The 18438-nt window shown below is 49.4% G+C and overlaps 2 protein-coding genes across 2 annotated transcripts; one reads left to right on the top strand and one right to left on the bottom strand.

Moving 5' to 3' along the window:
* Positions 1–373: 373 nt before the first annotated feature.
* APUU_51169S (AAA family ATPase midasin) lies at positions 374–15109 on the bottom strand (the record flags this gene model as incomplete). Its single annotated transcript, XM_041706247.1, has 1 exon — positions 374–15109. One exon carries the CDS (start codon positions 15107–15109, stop codon positions 374–376), a length of 14736 nt encoding a protein of 4911 aa, XP_041558652.1.
* A 285-nt stretch (positions 15110–15394) lies between these two features.
* On the top strand, positions 15395–18345 carry APUU_51168A (chloride channel protein; the record flags this gene model as incomplete). The annotated part of the gene is made up of 7 exons (XM_041706246.1): positions 15395–15540; positions 15597–16135; positions 16193–16296; positions 16350–16502; positions 16552–16666; positions 16721–16812; positions 16864–18345. 7 exons carry the CDS (start codon positions 15395–15397, stop codon positions 18343–18345), a joined length of 2631 nt encoding a protein of 876 aa, XP_041558651.1.
* Positions 18346–18438: the final 93 nt, after the last annotated feature.

Raw genomic sequence — 18438 nt, 5'->3', positions numbered from 1 at the left:
GATAATGTGGTTATATGACCACAGGATCAACTAGGCAGGGCTGTGGAAAGAGCGAAGGGGGCTATACGCTCCTGCTTGTTTTACTAAAAGTTTCTGCTAATACCTAACAGGAGGCTGGAGCTGCTATGGAAAGGCGGGTCATTTTCGGCCTCAGAAGCGGACTTTTTCCGTATCACATTCACAGTTCATATTCGTATTGTAGGAACTTGGTGTCTTTTGAGCTGAACAATTAACAGGAAAGTATTTAATAAATGGCACTCTATCAATTCTATACACAGTGTCCCTTATTTACAAAAGAAAAAAACATGCTTTTATATGCCCACAAAAAAGAGAAAGAGAGACAGAGAGAAACGCCACAATGCTACCAGTCAATCTAAGAAGAAACGTCCACAACCTCTGCAAACCACTGCTTTAATGCCGTGGCTAAAACAGCCGGGAGCTCCCTTACATCCCGCACAACAAGGTAATAGGGGAATGGGAACCCTTCAAGATATCTCTTCATCTTCAACTTCATTTCGCCAGTACCACTCTCAGTATCCGGCTCAAAACTGGCCTGCGTAAGATCCAATATGGAGTTTCCCTTCAACGCATCTACAATTATGAATACGATCATAATTCTTTCTTCTTGGGCCTGACGGACCAGACGCTGGATTGTTTCGTGATCTTCACAAATACCGTCTGATATAATGAGCTCGAGTTGCCAGAGATCAGCACCGCCGCCAGCAGGGGATTGCTTGAAGCGTGCTTCGCGGAAGAGCGCAATCGAGTCGGCAATTAGCTTGCGTACATTCGTTCCAGTTTGCTGATAGCTGAAGTTCTGGAAAACTTGGACACCTGCTTCAGATGAGAAGGGTTTGCCAAAGTCGTGGGCCACGCGAACGTGGTCTTCACTACCAAAACCAAGAACACACAGGTCACCCGCCTCAAGCATGCTCAGACTCTTTGCGACAAGTGCGAGGGTTTCAAATGCAAGTTGGCCACTCCCGCTCTCAAGCATGGACTTACTGTCATCGACTGCAAGCATGATTTGATAGTTGCGCTTGGAAGGAATGGACCGGCGCATCCAGATCTTGTCGCGCTTGTATTGGGAAGCGATGTAGGGGATGATACGTTTGATATTGAGACGCTTACCGGTTCGGAAGTCGCCACGGAGTTTTGTCGCGAGTGTTGGTGCGAGGATCAGGCGGAGCTGTTCGGTTAATGAAAGGGAGAGATCGTTTGTCGTCGATTCGTACTTTGACCATAGACGCTGGGCCTCATCTCGTGGGGTTAGAGGAGGCAGGGTGGAGGAGAGATGGATGGCGGCCAGGTGGGAGTCGACTTCGTCTACCTCTTCGGTTTCTGCTTGTTCAGCTAACGCATCTCGCGGGTGTTGCTGGGCCTGTGACGCCCCCGGAATAAATGCACCGGGTCCTTGGTTGTCGCTAGGGGCGCCGGCATGATCCAGTTGCATTGCATCCTCTAGTTCATTTTCTGGAAGGGCCTGAGAATCCTCAGAGGCGTCAGGCAGCATTTCTTGATCGGTAGGCTTGACATCCGACTCTACACCCTTGTTCTGGTCCAGAGCTTTGGCTTGTTCTTCGTTGGCCTGACCAAGCGCTTGGGTATCAGCGACATCATCCTGGTCTGCTAGATGCTCAAACTCTGCATCGCCCATCTCCGTGTCCTGGGGTAAGGGCTCGTCTGCCTCACCCTCCTCCTGTTTCGAAGCATTCTTAATTTCTTTTTGCCTGCGATGCCATTGCTCAAGGACATCACCTAACTTCTTGAACGCCTGTAACTGAGGGTCTTCTGGGTTGACATCGTCCGCGCCTCCTTCGTCTGTGTGTCTTTGGTTTTCCTCCCCTTCTTTCGCAGCACCGGTTTGCTGGTTCTGCTCGACCGAAGGATCAGTAGAGCCGTCTTCTTGTTGTGCGTTACCGGATGCGCCTTTCTCCTGGTTCTGGTCTTGTTCGGCACCGAGACCGCCATTAACAGCTTCACTGGGGGCAACTTCTTCTCCGGCAGCTTCATTCTCATCCCGTTGGGCAAGGAACTCATCTTGCTGGGCATCTTCAGGCTCCTCGCCGTCCTCTTGTGCCTCATCCTCGCCTTCAGCTGCATTGGTGTTCTCCTCCTCAGCTCCAGCTTCCTCGTTCTGGTCGATTTCTTGCTCTTCTCCAGGTTGGTCACCGGGACCCTCCTCTTCTGGACCCTCTTCCTGCATCTCATTCGTTTGTTCATCATTCGGGGCATCCGGAAGATCATCAAGTCCATCGTCACTTTCCAGGCCTTCTTCATCAGCTCCTTTCTCATCACCATCAAGCTGCATCTCTTCTGGAAGGTCCAGTGTCTCTTGCTCCTGAGCCTGAGGATCGGTAACATCCATATCTTCGCGTCCAACTGCCTCGCCTTCGTCCTCGGGCGCTTCTTCCTCTTCTTCTTCCTCGTTCTCTTCATCTCCTTCACGTTCCTCTTTATCTCCCTCTTCGCCCTTTTCACCCTCCTTCTGCTCTGGTGCAGCCGTTTGTTGATCAGACTCCGAAGCGCCTTTACCTTCTTCGTTCTCCGTCTCTTTCTGCTGCTCGTCATGACCGCCATCCCACATCTTCTCGTCAACAGCCGATGCGTCCAGATCATTGACGCTGCCAACCTCCTCATCAATATCACCTTCTTCGTCTTCCTCGCCACTTTCGTCTTTCTCCTCGTCTTCTGCTTCGTCGTGTTCGCCCTCTTCTCCTTTCAGCTCTTCCTGATCCATGTTCACCGCATCCTTGGACTTGTCCATATCCTCTCCGGCCCCTTCTTGTTGCTCCTGCTGCGCAAGCTCCGACAGGTCCTCATCATCCCCGACATCTTTACTGATATCTTCAGCTCCTTCTCCTTCGCCGAGTCCTGTTCCGCTTTCTAGTTTTCCGGCCTGCCCTTCCTCAGTTGACTCCTCATGCGGGGTACAGAAGCCCTCGGAAGAGACTTGGACAAATGACTTGGTGAGGATGTAGGACATCTTGCAGGTCTCTCGGTGCACTTTTAGAAAGCGGCCAACGATGTCTTGGCTGATATCGTAATACTTGTTCATGATGGGCAACAGGCTTGCCAGTAAGGCAACAGCCAACGGAACGCCCGTATCTGATTGTTGCTGAACACCGCGTAGTGTCTCTAGGACATCATTGAGGGCATTTGTGATATCAGACAAATGTGTAGACTTGATGGCTTTTGTGAAAAATTCATCACTTCGGGAAAGGGATCCGGTCGATGTAATCAAGGCCGGTACCTCCTTGAATTTCTGGAGGCTGACAAGAATTTTGTCCACGGCTGAAGTAAGACTGAAATCAAAGTCTTCTATGGCTATCACGTCCATATCCTTTGCAGATTCTGCGGATTCTACCTTAAATTTAGTCCAAGGTAAAAGTTGGTCCAGGACAAAGGTAAGATCAGGGCGTTCTCGAACCCATTTTGCGATATCAGCCCTCAATTGGCTCAGCGAGGATGCGGCTTCGTCAACAGTATGCTGATGAAGTTTAGAAGTAAGCCCACTCGGCAAGTCGGGAAGATGTTTAATGGATTGTCTCAGGCGTTCAAACGTGTCTTTCCATGCTTGCAAGCCAGTGGATATATTCAATGACACAACTTCGGAGAATTTCGAATGTAACTCCACGATTGTTGAGGCAAGTCCGAGAGTTGGAGCGAGCCATGCAACTGCTGTTGTGATTTCCTTCTTTCCACTCGGGAGCTCGGTATCGGACCGAACAATCGAGGACGCTCCCAATTTCCATAAGTTTGAGACCTTAACGAGAGTGGACTGGAGCGTTCCTAAGTTTGACAGGGCAGGGGAAAGGGCGGCTCTCTGCTTTCTTATCATGAACAAAAGATGCTCCATGGAACCCAGACTTCTCGACACCTCCACATTGCTAAGTTCCTCGGAGTAGCTCCGCGATGCTTGACGTGCATGGGGAAGTAAGTCTAGAAGACGGTGGAAGTAGGCATCGCAATTCTCGATTAGTTGCGTGGCTTCCGAATTGGCTGGAAGAGATGGGCTAGTAGCAAGCACCTTAGCGACGGACGCTTGTGATTCTATCAAATCGGTACCAGCATTGCGCTTGACACCCATATCCAGAAGCTGCCGCAAAGTGTCCGCATAAAAACGACGTTTCTGCCCTTTGAGATGCTGAACATCGGCCTTATTCTCCTCTGTTAGAACCTTTGGCGTCTGTGTTCTGTATTCCTTAATGCTCTCCCGGAAAGATTGAACAAAGCCACCCAGTTCGTTGCCGATATCAAATTCATCCGGAATTGAGAGGTACATGCTCAGCATGCTCTTGACTGTTCCGTCCGGATTTGTAAATCGAGGTGGCCGAGTAGACCAGACCTTGCCTTTTTCGCATATAGCGAGGGCTTCGGGCAGATTTGCAGAAGAGGCAATCGGCTGGCGGCGGCTAAAGATCACATCGTCGTCTCTTTCAGGCATATCCTGGCTTAGGATCTGTTCAACGGGGAGATTCAAGATCTCGCGATATTTGCGGACCAGCTTGAACAGCTTCACATGTGACCGCCGAGCACTCTCTCTAAGAGCAACAATGTTGGTGTCCTTCCAGCTGGCAAGCTGGATTTGTTCTTTGATGTCCTTTTCGAGGGTAGAACGCTTGTCGCCCAGCAATTTATTTACCGCGGGTTCAAACTCGGCATAATATTGAAGGAAATTGTCAAGTGCAGACACAAGCTGCTTCAGCGACGGATAGTCTGCGACATAAAGCAGGAGGAGGGATCGGAAGTTCTTGATGAGCCGGAGGCGCTCGCTGTACTGCCCTAGCGTAGTTGAGTGAGTGAATTGTTCCAGTGTACCAACCACCTCTTGCACATGGTCGCATAGGTCTGTTTGTCCTGATTCTGCGATTTGAATAGGCGCTCGGATGAGTGCCTCGAAAGCGATAAACCACCACGAACTCACGTCCTGGTTACATTTCTCTTTTTCTAGATCCAGGAGCTTTGCCCAAGTTGATAGCTCCAGACGCCGCCAGGATATTATTAAGTTCGTAAGCTCGTCGTAGTAGGACGCCGCCGAGTACTCTCGGCTCGCTACAAGCTGCCATTCATGGACAAGGGAATGAAGCTTCTCAACTTTTGTCAGAAACTTCGCGACAGGCTCTGTATGCTTGAACTGATAAATCTCCTTGCAGAACAAGATCACGTCGCCGGGCACTGCGTGATCGGGCCAAGCATTATGTATCTGTGTGAACCGAGATTGGATAGAACGCGTCAGGGACAGTAGTTTCTTGGCTTCAATCAAGTTTTGGTCCGTGTAAAAGTTGTACCCGCTTGTCGAAGTAGTAGTTCTTTTGACAAGGTCATCTTCTAGAAGCAAGAAGATAGCCGAGACCTGCTCTTTAGGAGGGAGATGCGACAAGGGCGAATCACTGTTTTCCGGCCAGATTGATCCCAGCAGCGCGGCAGACTGCTTGACATAATTGAGTAGTACCATCCCGTTATCCGCAGACTGGAACAACTTTGCATGAAGGTCGGTAAGGCGAACTGAGATAGCTTTGGGATCAGCCGCTGTTGATGGAATTGTACCTTGGTCGGACCCGTCCTCGTATGTCGGGAAAAGCTGGTTCAACTCGTTCGCATCGACCTCTTCGCCGTCCTCCCAAGAGCCTTTGAAATGGTACATCTCATTTTTGCGAGCGTGTTCTTCCTGGTCCTCCTTTAACTTTGCCTTCCAAAGCACGTAGAATTGCTCGACAATGCGGAAAAGGGACTCTCGCCCACTCCTTGTGGCAAGAAGACCAGGCTCCATCGTTTCAGCTACTCTAAGAGACGATAGCTCGTGGAACCATAAGTCAGTCGCGTATTTTGCGTTGTGTGCGACAAGGTCATTGTCTGATACACGCGGTCGCCCAGAAGCCCCAAGGAACGGCGTGCTCTGGCAAATAACTCGTGCAAGAGCTGTCTCACGGGATTCATGATCAGGGGAAGAGCCAAGAGAGAGACCAAGATCCAGTACGTGCAGGAACCGAACGACAAGAGTTGTGATGTCGTCGTAGGATCTGTAATTGGTGCTCAGGCGCCTACTTAACTGCTGAATATTGTCGCGCAGCAACTCCCTCATGCGCTCATTCTCGGGTCCCTTCTTAGTCGTGTTAATCAGTTTCTCAGGGTTTCGAAGGAGAACCGATTTTATGATGCTCGAAAATTCACCGTGAAGAGTGCCGGTTTCTGAAGTTGTTGGACGAGTGACAGATGAGGGTGGAGGAGCAGCGCCCAGGCTGCGCAATTCCTTTTGCACGAGTTCTTTCCTAATGTTGGTGGGCTGCCCAGAAAATACTTCCTCAAACAGTGCAATAGCATCAGTCTTTGCGCTAAGTTCGGCAACACGGTGATGATGCCGTTCTCTTGCGACGACAAGGCTTAAGGAGGGATCAAATGGCTTGTCCGGAACAAATAGCCACAGGAGAATAACGGCTAGTTGCACCAACGCACTTGCGGTATCTTGTGCGGCATCCTCGCCCGTAGACCTAGTCAGTAAGGCCGTAACAAGCTTCGGAAGTGCCTTATCCGCAATTGCTCTAAAATAATGGTTGGTCGGTAGGTTGCGCGCTAGACGAATATTGAGTGAGAGCAAACTAGGTGGTAAGCCTCGTTTCCCTGCCAAACGTAGGAGGGTAACCAGCTGCTCAAATGACTGCGGGTTGAAGAATTCTCGGTGGACATCAACAAACTCCGCAGTAAGCTGCAGAAGGGCCTGCCTAAGGAGCTTGAGCTGATCCAGAGCGATTTCTCGACTTGTCAGAGCCAAAGCTTGAGAAAGGGTTTGTTTCTCAATTTCCAGGGCATCCATTTGGCCTAGACTGACGCGATCAACAAAAGCTAATTTTTGAAGCAATGACAGAGATACTGTGCCATTCACTGCGGTTCCAGATCCGGAAGATCGCTGGTATCCTGAGAAGAGTGACAGTCGGTGAAGGATATCGGGAACTCTGCTTTGCAAATTCGAGGAGTTCAAAGGCTGAGCTGGGCGACCAGCGAGTAAAGCCATAACAGACTGGATGGCACTCTGAGACGCCGGAGAACTCTCAGTGAGAGCAGAAATATCATGGTATTGACATAGAACCTCAAACTCGTTTGAGAAGTACGGGCTTTGTGCCAACTCAGAGTCTTGCACCACGCTTGCCAAACCTAACACCGTCTGTCTGAGACTTTGGATGAGATTTCCTTCATCGGCCCCTTGCAAAAGTATAGACCTCTGTGTTTCAACTAGGGAATTCCGCACTCGACTCAGCTGGGACAAATCAAGACGCGTCCGGTTAGCGACGTGCATAAATTCGGACGCTACCTTTTCCAGATCCAACATAGATGTCAGCTGGGCATGAGTTGAAGCTGTTGCTGGTCTCCATGATTCCCAGAGCTTTTGCATGCCAAGTCCTGTAGTAAGGGCCCAGTTTTCGTGGAATCGTTCAAGCGCTTGTGATAGAGCAGAGGCCAACGGATTGAAACCAGCACCAAGATCGAATATCGATGCGCATAGCGATTTGCCAATCTGAAGGTAGACCAGGAATTCACCTTCATCGACTTCGCTACTTGTTGTGATTCTCAGAATATCCGCGCAGAAGCTGATAATTGCACGAATAGAAGGAGTCGGATCATGTTGTTGCAGGAAGTCACTGTCCAGGCATTGAATAAACTCATATACGAGTTGCCCACAATGCGATAAAAAGCGTCCGACTGGCTGTGTTGCATCCTTCATTAGGGAAGGTATGCGTTTCGCGGCTAGCGATCGCTGTAATCGACTCATCTGGCTTGGTTTAAGAGACTTGCTAGATTCATCTGCGAGGAGTAAGGCCTGTTTGAGGCTATGTAGGTCAAGCTTGGATTCTTGCAGATGCGCCAGCAGAATAATGGAATTTAATGGCAGGTCACGTTCCAAAACTAGCGCCAGCGGCTCATTGACTAGAGGGTGAAGAGGCTGCAAATGACCCTGCATTGTGAAGGCAATATCCCCCAGGTCGACGGATTGCTTAAAAGCGTCAAACAGTAGACAAAACTGGTTATCGTGTATGACGGAGACGTAACGATCCAGGAGCCTCGAGAATTGATCGGCCTGGATACCAGGCAAATGAGGCGAGACAAGATATTGTGATCGTTGGAGATAAGCTAGGTCCGATATCGACAGGTGGTCGAGGCGAATCTCGTACGATGATTCTGCCACATCCCTAGAATCGGGATTCCAAAGGGAGCGGAGACGGTATAGGTAAGATTGGCTAGTATAGGTTGGCGTGGCGGAATAGTCCAAGGTATCGTCTTCCCGGGGTAGAATACATATCTCGACACACCGATTTCGCATTGCGCGAGAGAGCTCTCCGTTACGAGAATCCATCGTCAAGAAAAGTCTAAAATTTGGATGGGGTGTAATAACCCTGGCGTTTCCACTTTCAGTGCGCTGTTCATTGAGAATGAGCGCTCCATTTGGTTCGGTCAAGGAGTTTAGCCTGTCGAGAACAGAAGGGTTACAGAGATTTGCATTGTCAAGGACAACCCAATCTCCCTTCTGAACGGCCTGCGTCAACACACCCTCAGTCCACTCAAAGCCGACTTTGAAATTTTCCGACTCTTTCGAAGCTTGGAGTAAAGTCCGCGATCGATCAAGTAACTGCACCACTGAAGGCCTGGGATAGAGTTGGTATATCTTCTCCAACAACGTGTATACTAGGTCTAGAGGTGCATCGCGACTCAAGTGCTCGTAGAGCTCCACAAAAGCGGCAGCTTCTTCTTGAGGGATCTCAGACGGATAATTGGCGAGAATGTGTCGTCGCACGAAGAGCAGGATATCCTGTAGAAGGGACGATGCTTCTCGATTATGGTCAATCTGCTCAAATCCTCCAACAAGGTCCATTGTATCGGTATCAGCGCTCAAGGCTAGCTCAACTAAATTAGCACCATTGATAGCAGCAAGCTTTCTTATCAGCGTCGTCTTGCCACAACCTGATGGCCCCACCAGGATACTGGGCCATGACTGTCCGATGCAAAGCATGAGAGATTCCAAGATAGAGAGATCCCTTGGAAGCATTTTGAGATGAGGGTTTGGCGTTTCTTGAAGCATCAAATCCCTTCGCATTACTCCAAGACCAACCTGCATACATTCCGGGGTCATGTTATGGTAGTAACTCTTGGCCGTTGTCGAAGCGCCGTCGAAAACACGCTCGTAAAGACGGCAGACATGCTCTCGATCTTCTTCACACCTGAACCGTTGAGAGATGATAATGTCTAGGAAATTCTTTGTATCAATTTGGAGCGTTCCACGATCCGCGAGTTGGAGCCATCTTTGAATGTCGCGGAGATTGACCTCCCAAGGACCACCCAGAACACCTAATCTCCTTTCCTGAACGATTGCAGTGTTCAACAAGGACACAAAATCAACCAGGCGTTCGGTTTGCGTGGTGGGACTGCCAGGGAAAAGTTTAGCGCAAATGCGTTTTAAATCCGTGTCGGTAAAACTGTCCGCGTACACCACGGTAAACCGGTTAACAAAGGAAGCAGGCAGGCCCTTTCTGCCACCTCCTTGGTGGTGCGGATTTTGTGCTGCAAAGAGGACAAAGTTGGGATGACGTTTAAAAGTTTGATCAAGTTCCGCAATATAAACCATCTGGCGATGGTCTAAACAGGCATTGAGACCTTCGAGGACAGACTGAGAGGCCAAGTTCATCTCATCCAAGAGAACCCAGTCACCGCGCTGCATTGCTTGCAGAAAGGGTGCATCTCGCCATGCAAACTGACCAACATCACCACCTTCCACAGGCACATCGGACCCAAATAAGTCTGTAAGATCTGTTTGCTCGGACAGGTTGATTCGTGTAAGCGGTTTTCCGAGAGCTCTAGCAAGTGCAGTGACCAAAGTGGTTTTACCCACACCAGGACTTCCTTCGAGGAGAATAGGCTTCGTTAATTGCAGACCGCGGGCAATCCGTACCGAATTAGCAATGGTTGTAGGAGCATCCATTATGAATTGTGCGTCGGGCTGGGCATCACCCTGTATGGTGAGATCAAAAGGACCCACGCGCAAGACCCCGTCATGAACATCAATCATGGATTGTTGCAGGTAGATACTCGACGCATCGACATCGAAAAGCTCCTGCAGCTTGTCCAAACATAGTTGTCGGTTTCCATCGAGGTTATGTAGCGTAGTCGCAAGCATTGCGGCCGGATTTGCGCCCAATGTGTCTATGAATACCATTGCCGCTCCTTGAACAACGGCAAACATGAGTTCAGAACCTTGGCATTTATTGACAAAATCAACCCAGGCCAGGAGATCACGAATAGATAGGGCATTACTCGAGGAGCCTTGGAAAGTTCGTTTGAACCATTTCGCAAACTGTAACATTTCCCGAGGAACATGTTCTGACTGCGGCTGTAGTTTCATCCGAAGGATAGGGAGAATATCTTCATCTTCCGAAAGTTGGGGAGCCCAAATCTCTGTCATTCGATTTCGGAGGGCAGCAGAAAGTTCTCGCTTGCCGTAGTCTCCTCCAGGGTTCATGGTTGAAAGGAACTGGAAACCACTGTCTGCCACCACCATAGAGTCAACGGGGCCCTTTTCCGCCAGGAGTATCGACCTATGGGGTTCCAGTACACTGTTGAGCCGCTCCAATACCGAGTCGTCCGCTAGAGAAATTTCATCCAAAAGGAAAAATTGGCCCGCTTTCATGGCGGTAATCAAACTCCCGTCTGTCCATTCAAACAGTGCATTGAGACGACCGATATTCTTTTCAATTCGCCCAAGCAGGTCGGGGTCGCATGCTTGCCGCTGTTCAGCACTGAGAGTACCAAAGACTTGCCTGAGCTCTTCGAACGACTTAGATTCGTCCTCCAACAGGCTTCGCAAATCGTTACGCAGAGTGTCTTCGATCGCTGATCTGTTTCTAACCGGTCGTTGTGCTCCGATAAGGTCGCCAGTTTCCAGATTCACATGCGCATTGACGATATGAAGCTGTCTTTGGTAGGCATCGGAAACTGCCTGGCAAAGCTGAGTCTTTCCGCAACCTGTTTCACCCACAAGTAGGACAGGCTCGTTGTTTTCAAGAGCCGTGGAAACTAGCATAAAGAGTCTCCTCATTGCCCTAGTCCAGACAATGCCAGGTGTTAATTGCCTTAAGCTTGGTGCACGCTTGTCCATTGCTGAAGTACTGTAGAGGGTGTCTTCATCGATTGTGACCTTCATGACCTCTTCAATCACGCCTTTCACAGCAGCGCGCTCCTGAGGGTTTCTCACCCTCTCTGCAAGAAGCATGAAACCATTGGTTGCCAGCTGCTCTCGATCGTCTGCATTCCGAAGTGCCCACCGAAAGAGGTCACGAAGGGTGGCAAAACTGTTTTTCTGCTCGAATAGTCGGTTCGCCTGGCGCAATAAGGAAAGTTTCCGATAAACAGATACGATCCTGGTACAAAATGATGGCGCAATTTGTGATCTTTCTTTAAGAATATATTCAAGTTCACTTTCGGGTATGTCATCGAAATGGAGTTCTAGGAAACGATTCCGGAAAGCGCGAGACAATACTTTTCGGCCACCATAAAGACCTGCTGGGTTCTGCGTCGCAAATAGCATGAAATTTTGGTGAGGGCGGACCACTTCTTGCGTCTCTGGTATGAACAGTTCGCGGTTATCATCGAGCAACCGATTGAGTGCCTCCAATACGTCCGATGGCGCCAAGTTGAGTTCATCCAGGACAATCCAGTACCCGTTTCTCAAAGCCTCTACCAGGATGCCTTCCTGGTAACGGAGAGTTCCGTCATCGTCGGATACATAAGACCCTAGATACTCTTGAAGGTCGGTATGTTCATGATTGTTGATGCGAACAAATTTATTACCAGAGACTTTTGCAAGATACTCGATCATGCTCGTCTTCCCGGCAGAGGTTGGACCTTGAAGCAGGACTGGGAATCGGCGGGTAGAGCTCGCTCTCACAAGATTCTTGAGGTTCTTTTCGATGAAAGGTGTTATGATATAATGAGGTTGTTCTTCGGGTGTCAGGTGCCCCTTTCGCATCCAATAGTGTTTGAATTGTACATATTCGTTGCCATCGTTAGGAGGTCTGGGGATCTGCCCCAGCAACGCCTTGATGTTTTTCACGTTGCTGAAAATGTACTTTTCTAGCAGTGGCATCAACATCCGCTCCGATTCCTGGCTCAAAATTGTCAGGAAACTCATCGAGAAGCCTTCAAATATTGCTCGGCGTAATCCATAAATTTGCGCATGATCTGATGCATAGATGAGAGTACGAACAAGCGTTCGGATGCTAAAGTGAGGTCGCTGTCCGGCTCCGTCGGTAAGTTTGTTCTCGTTACTGAGTCTCTTGGTCTCCATATAAAGTTGGGCAAGATCTGGCACAGCCCTAGAATCACTCAATGTTAAATCCCCGAGGTACGTTTTGATCAAGGACAAGAGGTCATCCAGCTCATTATCAGGCGACTGCACATATAGTTCTGTGAATCGGGAGCGAAGTCCTGGTGGAAGGTCCTTTTTCCCAGCATCCGTCGCGGGGTTCATGGCACCGAATATCCGGAAATCAGGGTGACCAAATACACGTTCCACATCACCGGCCTCGGAGAGTAAAACAGAGGGTGAACCCTCGCTGCCATGGTGCAAAAGGCTTGCGATGTTTTCAAGGGTATCGGGCGATGCTAGGTTAACCTCATCAAGTAGCACCCACTCGCCATTTCGCAAGGCGCGAACAATCTTTCCCTGTACAAATGCAAACGCAAATTTAGCATCGCCTTGGGAAACTTGCGCTTCGAAGTCATTAAGTTGAGCTGCAAATCTTTCCCATCTCTGTCGCAGAAATTGGTATTTCGGCGAATCCAGCTTCCTTTTCTTGGTGGGTTGCTCTCCTTCTCCGGGCTGAGAATGGCCATTTCCTGACTTGAAGACGCCATCTGCCAGCCGAACAGCTTCATGCCAATGGTTTACCAAACGAGCCCAGTTCCCATTTGCAACATTCTTCGCAATGGAAGTCAGAAATTTCTGGTTCTTTTTCGCTGAGAACGTCAATTCAAACAAGGAATTGAACTCATCAAACATCGGAATGGCCATTGTACGAATGTTGACCGGTTTGAAGCCGCCCAGCAGATCAGTGCTCTCGCTTTGCTGGGATAAGTTGACTACAGTGAGCTTCTGTCGCATCAAGGTTGCAAGGTGTTGTATCACAGTCGTTTTGCCGATACCCGTCTCTCCAACAAGAAGAACCGGTTCCGCCATCTCGACGGAGGCTGCAACTTGTTCCATTAGCTTTAGAGCGGCCCTTGTGGTAGCAAAGCGAGATGACGCAGCTGCTAACTTGGATACTGAACCGCTTGGTATCTTGACCTTGCGGCAAACCTCTCTCCCGAGTGCAAGACTACCACCTTGGTCTAATAGCGCTGGTGTTCGTTCATGTAGACAAAATCCTGCACGCTGAGGCGAAATTTGGAGTGCTTCTGCAACCTTCAATGCCAGTGATTCTGACAGTGCCGTGTCGGGTATATAAGTAAGGAATATGTCCACGATGTCGAGAAAGATATCGTCATCAGTTCCTTCAGGGGTCGCTTCATATCCTGTCTTCACACCAAGTCGCTGGATCCTCTTGTGCATTCTGCTGCAGAGTTTGATAAGATCGCGCAAGCCTGGTGTACGACCCTGGGAGCTTTTGATTGCGAGGCTTCCATGGAACGACGAGCACAGCTTCTGGTAGACGTTCATAATTGTAGGCACTCGAGATTCAAGGAGAGGGAACTTTTGTGCAATCACTTCTTGAACTTCGTCTATTGGTAGCGGGTCCACCTGCACCCTGTTCCAAAGTCTACTTCCAAGAATGGCTGTGCTGGGGGCAACTTCCTCGCCGGCGATATTGTACGACGATTTCATGGTTGCGATGATTCTGAAACCCTCAGCACACTTGATACGCTCCCTTCTGCTAGCTATGGTCAGTTCACCCCTCTCGATTATGGGAAGAATGAGACCAATGACTTCAGAAGGGGCGCGATCTAAGTCTTCAATCAATATCCATCGACCCTCTCTAGCAGCCTTTGTCAAAACACCAGGTTGCCAGGCAAAGCTCCCTGTGGCCGGCGATGTTGAGTACATCCCAAGGAGACTTTTCGCATCTGTCTGCTCATTCAAGTGGAGCGTTACCATGAATTCTGACTGGCCCATGGTGCTTGCAACGTCGTTTATCAAGCAAGTCTTTCCAGAATTCGGCAGCCCAACTAAGAGAATTGGCTGGGGTCTGGTTAGAGAGCTGGCTATTCGTCGTAAATTATTCACGGCTGTTGGTGTTTTCACGACCAAGGATGGCTTGAGTGATGTGTCGGCTTGTCGTGGAATCAACACGCCACAAACTTCCGCGGTTCGGCCAGTGAGATAGTCTCGTAATTGCTCCACGTGTTGAATGTCCTCGGAATATAGTCTCGTAGCTCTTAAAGAATCGAGCTGCCTTTCTACAGCAACCCATCGACGCTCTTCCCACAGCCCGAGGCAACGATAGTCGATTGAGATTCCTTCCCAATCTCCCGCTATCGTATCATCCCCACAGTGTGTCCGCAGAACCCTCTCTGTTGAAGCATCGGCCGCACGCATATAGAGACAGAAACATCGTACCGCTAAATATCGGACCACTTGGTGATCATGTCGAAAAAGGGCTTGCAATTGCGACGGCGCGATGGCAGGTGAAAACGCTTCTAGGTCGAAAGAAAGAAGGCGGAAAATAGCCAGTAGTAATGTGTGTATCGTGGAGTCGTCTATTTGCAAATTATTCAGGGCATTAGATGCAGCCAACGCCGACAGAGGGCCAGCTCGAGACACGGCATATTGGCTTGCGAAAGATCGTAAATGTGGTGCGAGCGGCAGTATTCGTGCGAATGCAGAGACAACTTCGATTTGATCAACACCAGATTCTGGGAGAATCCAGCGTGCAGCCAGATCAACAAATATCGGGTCGTATAAGTAGAAAAATTTCTCCGTGTACCCTGATCTCAATGCGCCGACTGCAAGCGCATTTAGGTACTGAGTCCCGGAAGCGGTGCGGATGAGGGCTGCAATCTCATTCGGTAGCTGTTCAAGAAGTTGGGACTCGTTTAGAGTCCCTTCGTAGGCAGGACTGGCGCCCATCCTGAGTCCAACCACGTAAGGAACTCTTCTAGTGAGTGGAGGAGAAAAGAAAGTGCATATCGCAGTACTTTTTTCCTATCTTTTTTCTGCCGATATTTAGTGGCAGGTCCCCACACAGCGGGTCTCACCGCTCTTACTTAAGCACGGAGGCCCGCCGCAGCTCCGTTCGTTCATGGAGGTACGCACGCAGAGGTGACACGGAAGTTAGGTGTTTCAAGCGACAAAGAGGCCATGGTTACCTTTTTCATATTCCTCGGCATGTCTATATGATCTGCCATACCTATAATGGATTCTGAACCAGACTATGAGGACCAACAGCCCTCCACCGGGCTAAGGAACAACAATCTCCAACTCCCGCGGCTTCGCGCAAGCAGCCTTTCGCAGTATACACAAAACTCGAATGTTCCTTTATCTAGTGATCTTCGTGAGCCGTGAGTGATAAGCTCTTTGTATTGTTTGACATCAATCTAATATCCTGCTTGTACAGTATCTCCTTCAAGCGCAAGCAAAAGCAGCGATCTGGGCTTAGTCTTTCAGGCCTGTCCAACATCTTTTCGAGGGACTCCGACAGAAACATCAATTTTGACCGTACAACATCTCGAAATGGACGAACAACAGAAAACGATTCGCAGCCGGCTAGCGAAAGCTTTCAGGGGAATGGACTATATAATGCCCAAAAGGAGGGTGGGCTGTTAGATTGGTATGTCGAGGGTCCTGGGAGACGGGTTGGTTACGATGATTTTACGGCTATCGATTGGATTTTTGAGTACACCAAAGAGCGTCAAAGGAAGCGGCTACTTTCAGCTAGTGGGCAGGGAATGCTGGGATACGCCCACAAACTTTACGATGCGAGTAACGTTTGGTTGGTCCTGGTCGCTACAGGAATATTAGTTGGAATTATTGCTGCGTTCATTGATGTTGTCAGCGATTGGCTCGGGGACATTAAAGCAGGATATTGCAAGAATGGCCCAGGAGGAGGCAAATTTTATTTAAACCGCAGCTTTTGTTGCTGGGGTCACGAACAAGGTAAGCTACCTAGTACTGACTCTCTGATCAGCTTTCTGACTCTGTTTCTTGTATAAGACCCTTCAAATTGCATGGATTGGGCTCCTTGGGGGAAGGCTGTCGGAGCTACTTCTGCTGGTGGGGCTTTTGCCGTCGAGTATATTTTTTATATACTCTACTCTGTTGGTGCTTCCGCCATTCTCCACTTACAGCCCGTATCTAATGCAACAGCTAGGTGTTTTTTGCCGTTTGCGCTTGTGTGCTAGTCAGGAACTACGCCATATATGCAAGGCACAGTGGAATTCCCGAAATTAAAACTGTCTTGGGTGGCTTTATAATAAGGCACTTCATGGGGCCTTGGACCCTTGCAATAAAGTCACTGGGCCTGGTATGTTGTCTTCGTTGTACAAAGTGCACTGAAGCTAACCATCTTGAAGTGTTTATCCGTCGCATCTGGTATGTGGCTGGGCAAAGAAGGACCACTTGTTCACGTAGCATGTTGCTGCGCCAGTGTCATAATGAAGGGCTTCGATAGCCTTAACAGTAACGAAGGTATATAGTCTATAGCCCTGACTAATCTTCACAGATGACAGCTAACATATGTAGCGAGGAAACGAGAGGTTCTCTCTGCGGCAGCTGCGGCAGGTATTTCCGTTGCATTCGGAGCACCTATTGGCGGTGTACTGTTCAGCTTAGAGGTATTAGCGGCCTTGAAATCGTGTTGACGTTTAGCTAATATGGGGCTTTAGCAACTGTCGTACTATTTTCCTGACAAGGCGATGTGGCAAAGCTTTGTGTGTGCCATGGTGGCAGCCGTCACCCTACAGGCCTTGAACCCCTTCCGCACAGGAAATATCGTTCTTTACGAGGTCAAATATACCAGAGGATGGCATCGTTTTGAAATGATTCCGTTCATTATCCTTGGTATTGTGGGCGGTCTTTATGGGGCATTCCTCATCCGGTTGAATATGAAGGTCGCGAATTGGCGACGAACTCGGGGCTTCTCCCGCCCGATCATCGAAGTCGTGATCGTAGCTCTTCTCAGCGCTTTGATAAATTACCCCAACATCTTTATGCGAGCGCAGAATTCGGAGCTCGTTCATTCTCTGTTCGCCGAGTGCAGCGCGGAGACTCCTGATCCTTTTGGTCTATGCAAAACTGGAGCAGCATCAGCTAGTACGGTGGCGTTTTTGCTGGTCGCTGCGGTTCTTGGCTTTTTTCTTGCAACTATGACATTTGGTCTTGACATTCCCGCTGGTATCATCCTCCCATCTTTCGCCATTGGAGCTCTATATGGGCGTGCTCTTGGCACAGCTTTCAAGATATGGCAAGACTCTTACCCCGGCTTCTTCCTATTTGGTAACTGTGAGCCCGATGTCCCTTGTGTGACTCCAGGGCTCTATGCAATTGTCGGTGCAGCTTCAGCCCTTGGCGGTGCCACAAGGATGACCGTATCCATCGTTGCTATCATGTTTGAGCTTACAGGCGCACTGACCTATGTCATCCCGATCATGATTGCAGTCATGCTGTCCAAATGGTGTGGAGATATATTCGGGAAACGAGGCATCTATGAGTCATGGATACATCTCAATGAGTATCCTTTCCTCGACCATCGCGAAGATACCACACCTCCCGATGTGCCCGCTCATACAGTTATGACGAAGGCAGATGATATGACAGTCCTTACAGCCATCGGCCATACAATCGAGTCGCTGCGAAATCTTCTCAAGGAAACCTCATATCGAGGATTTCCGGTCGTTACAGAGGCCTCCAACCCCGTTCTTCTTGGGTACATCTCACGCAATGAGCTCTCCTTCGCCTTAAAGAACCCAACATCTCCATCTGGAGGTGCGCTCCCCAGTACCACCCAGGCGTTCTTCGCGCATCAGCCCTTCGCGGATCCAATGGATACCCTCGACCTTCGGCCTTGGATGGATCAAACCCCTATTACACTCAATAGTGGGACGACCTTTCTCATCGTGCTACGGATGTTTCAAAGACTCGGACTCCGTTACGTCCTATTTGTGAATAGAGGTATTCTGCAGGGGCTTCTCACGAAGAAGGACGTTTGGTCTGTTCTTAACAATCCTACATCCCATCGGGGCGAGTGGACAAGTGACGGTCCCGGTGGTGAAGACGACGCGGGTGAAGATGTTGGGCTGCTTGCAAACGACCAGGAATCCAATAACGTCCCTCCACTTACTCCTTTGGATCGGCGACCGTCTCTTTAAATTATCAAACACCCGTTTAATGATTTTTCTTCTATAGTTGGGACGAGGACTTGCGGGCGATTTTGGATCTCGACTACATAGACACGAAGCTAC

The sequence above is a fragment of the Aspergillus puulaauensis genome, chromosome 5 (assembly GCF_016861865.1).
Source record: "Aspergillus puulaauensis MK2 DNA, chromosome 5, nearly complete sequence".
Lineage (NCBI taxonomy): Eukaryota > Fungi > Ascomycota > Eurotiomycetes > Eurotiales > Aspergillaceae > Aspergillus > Aspergillus puulaauensis.
The sequence above is the reverse complement of the archived record's forward strand: the minus strand, read 5'-3'. Positions and strand labels throughout refer to the sequence as shown.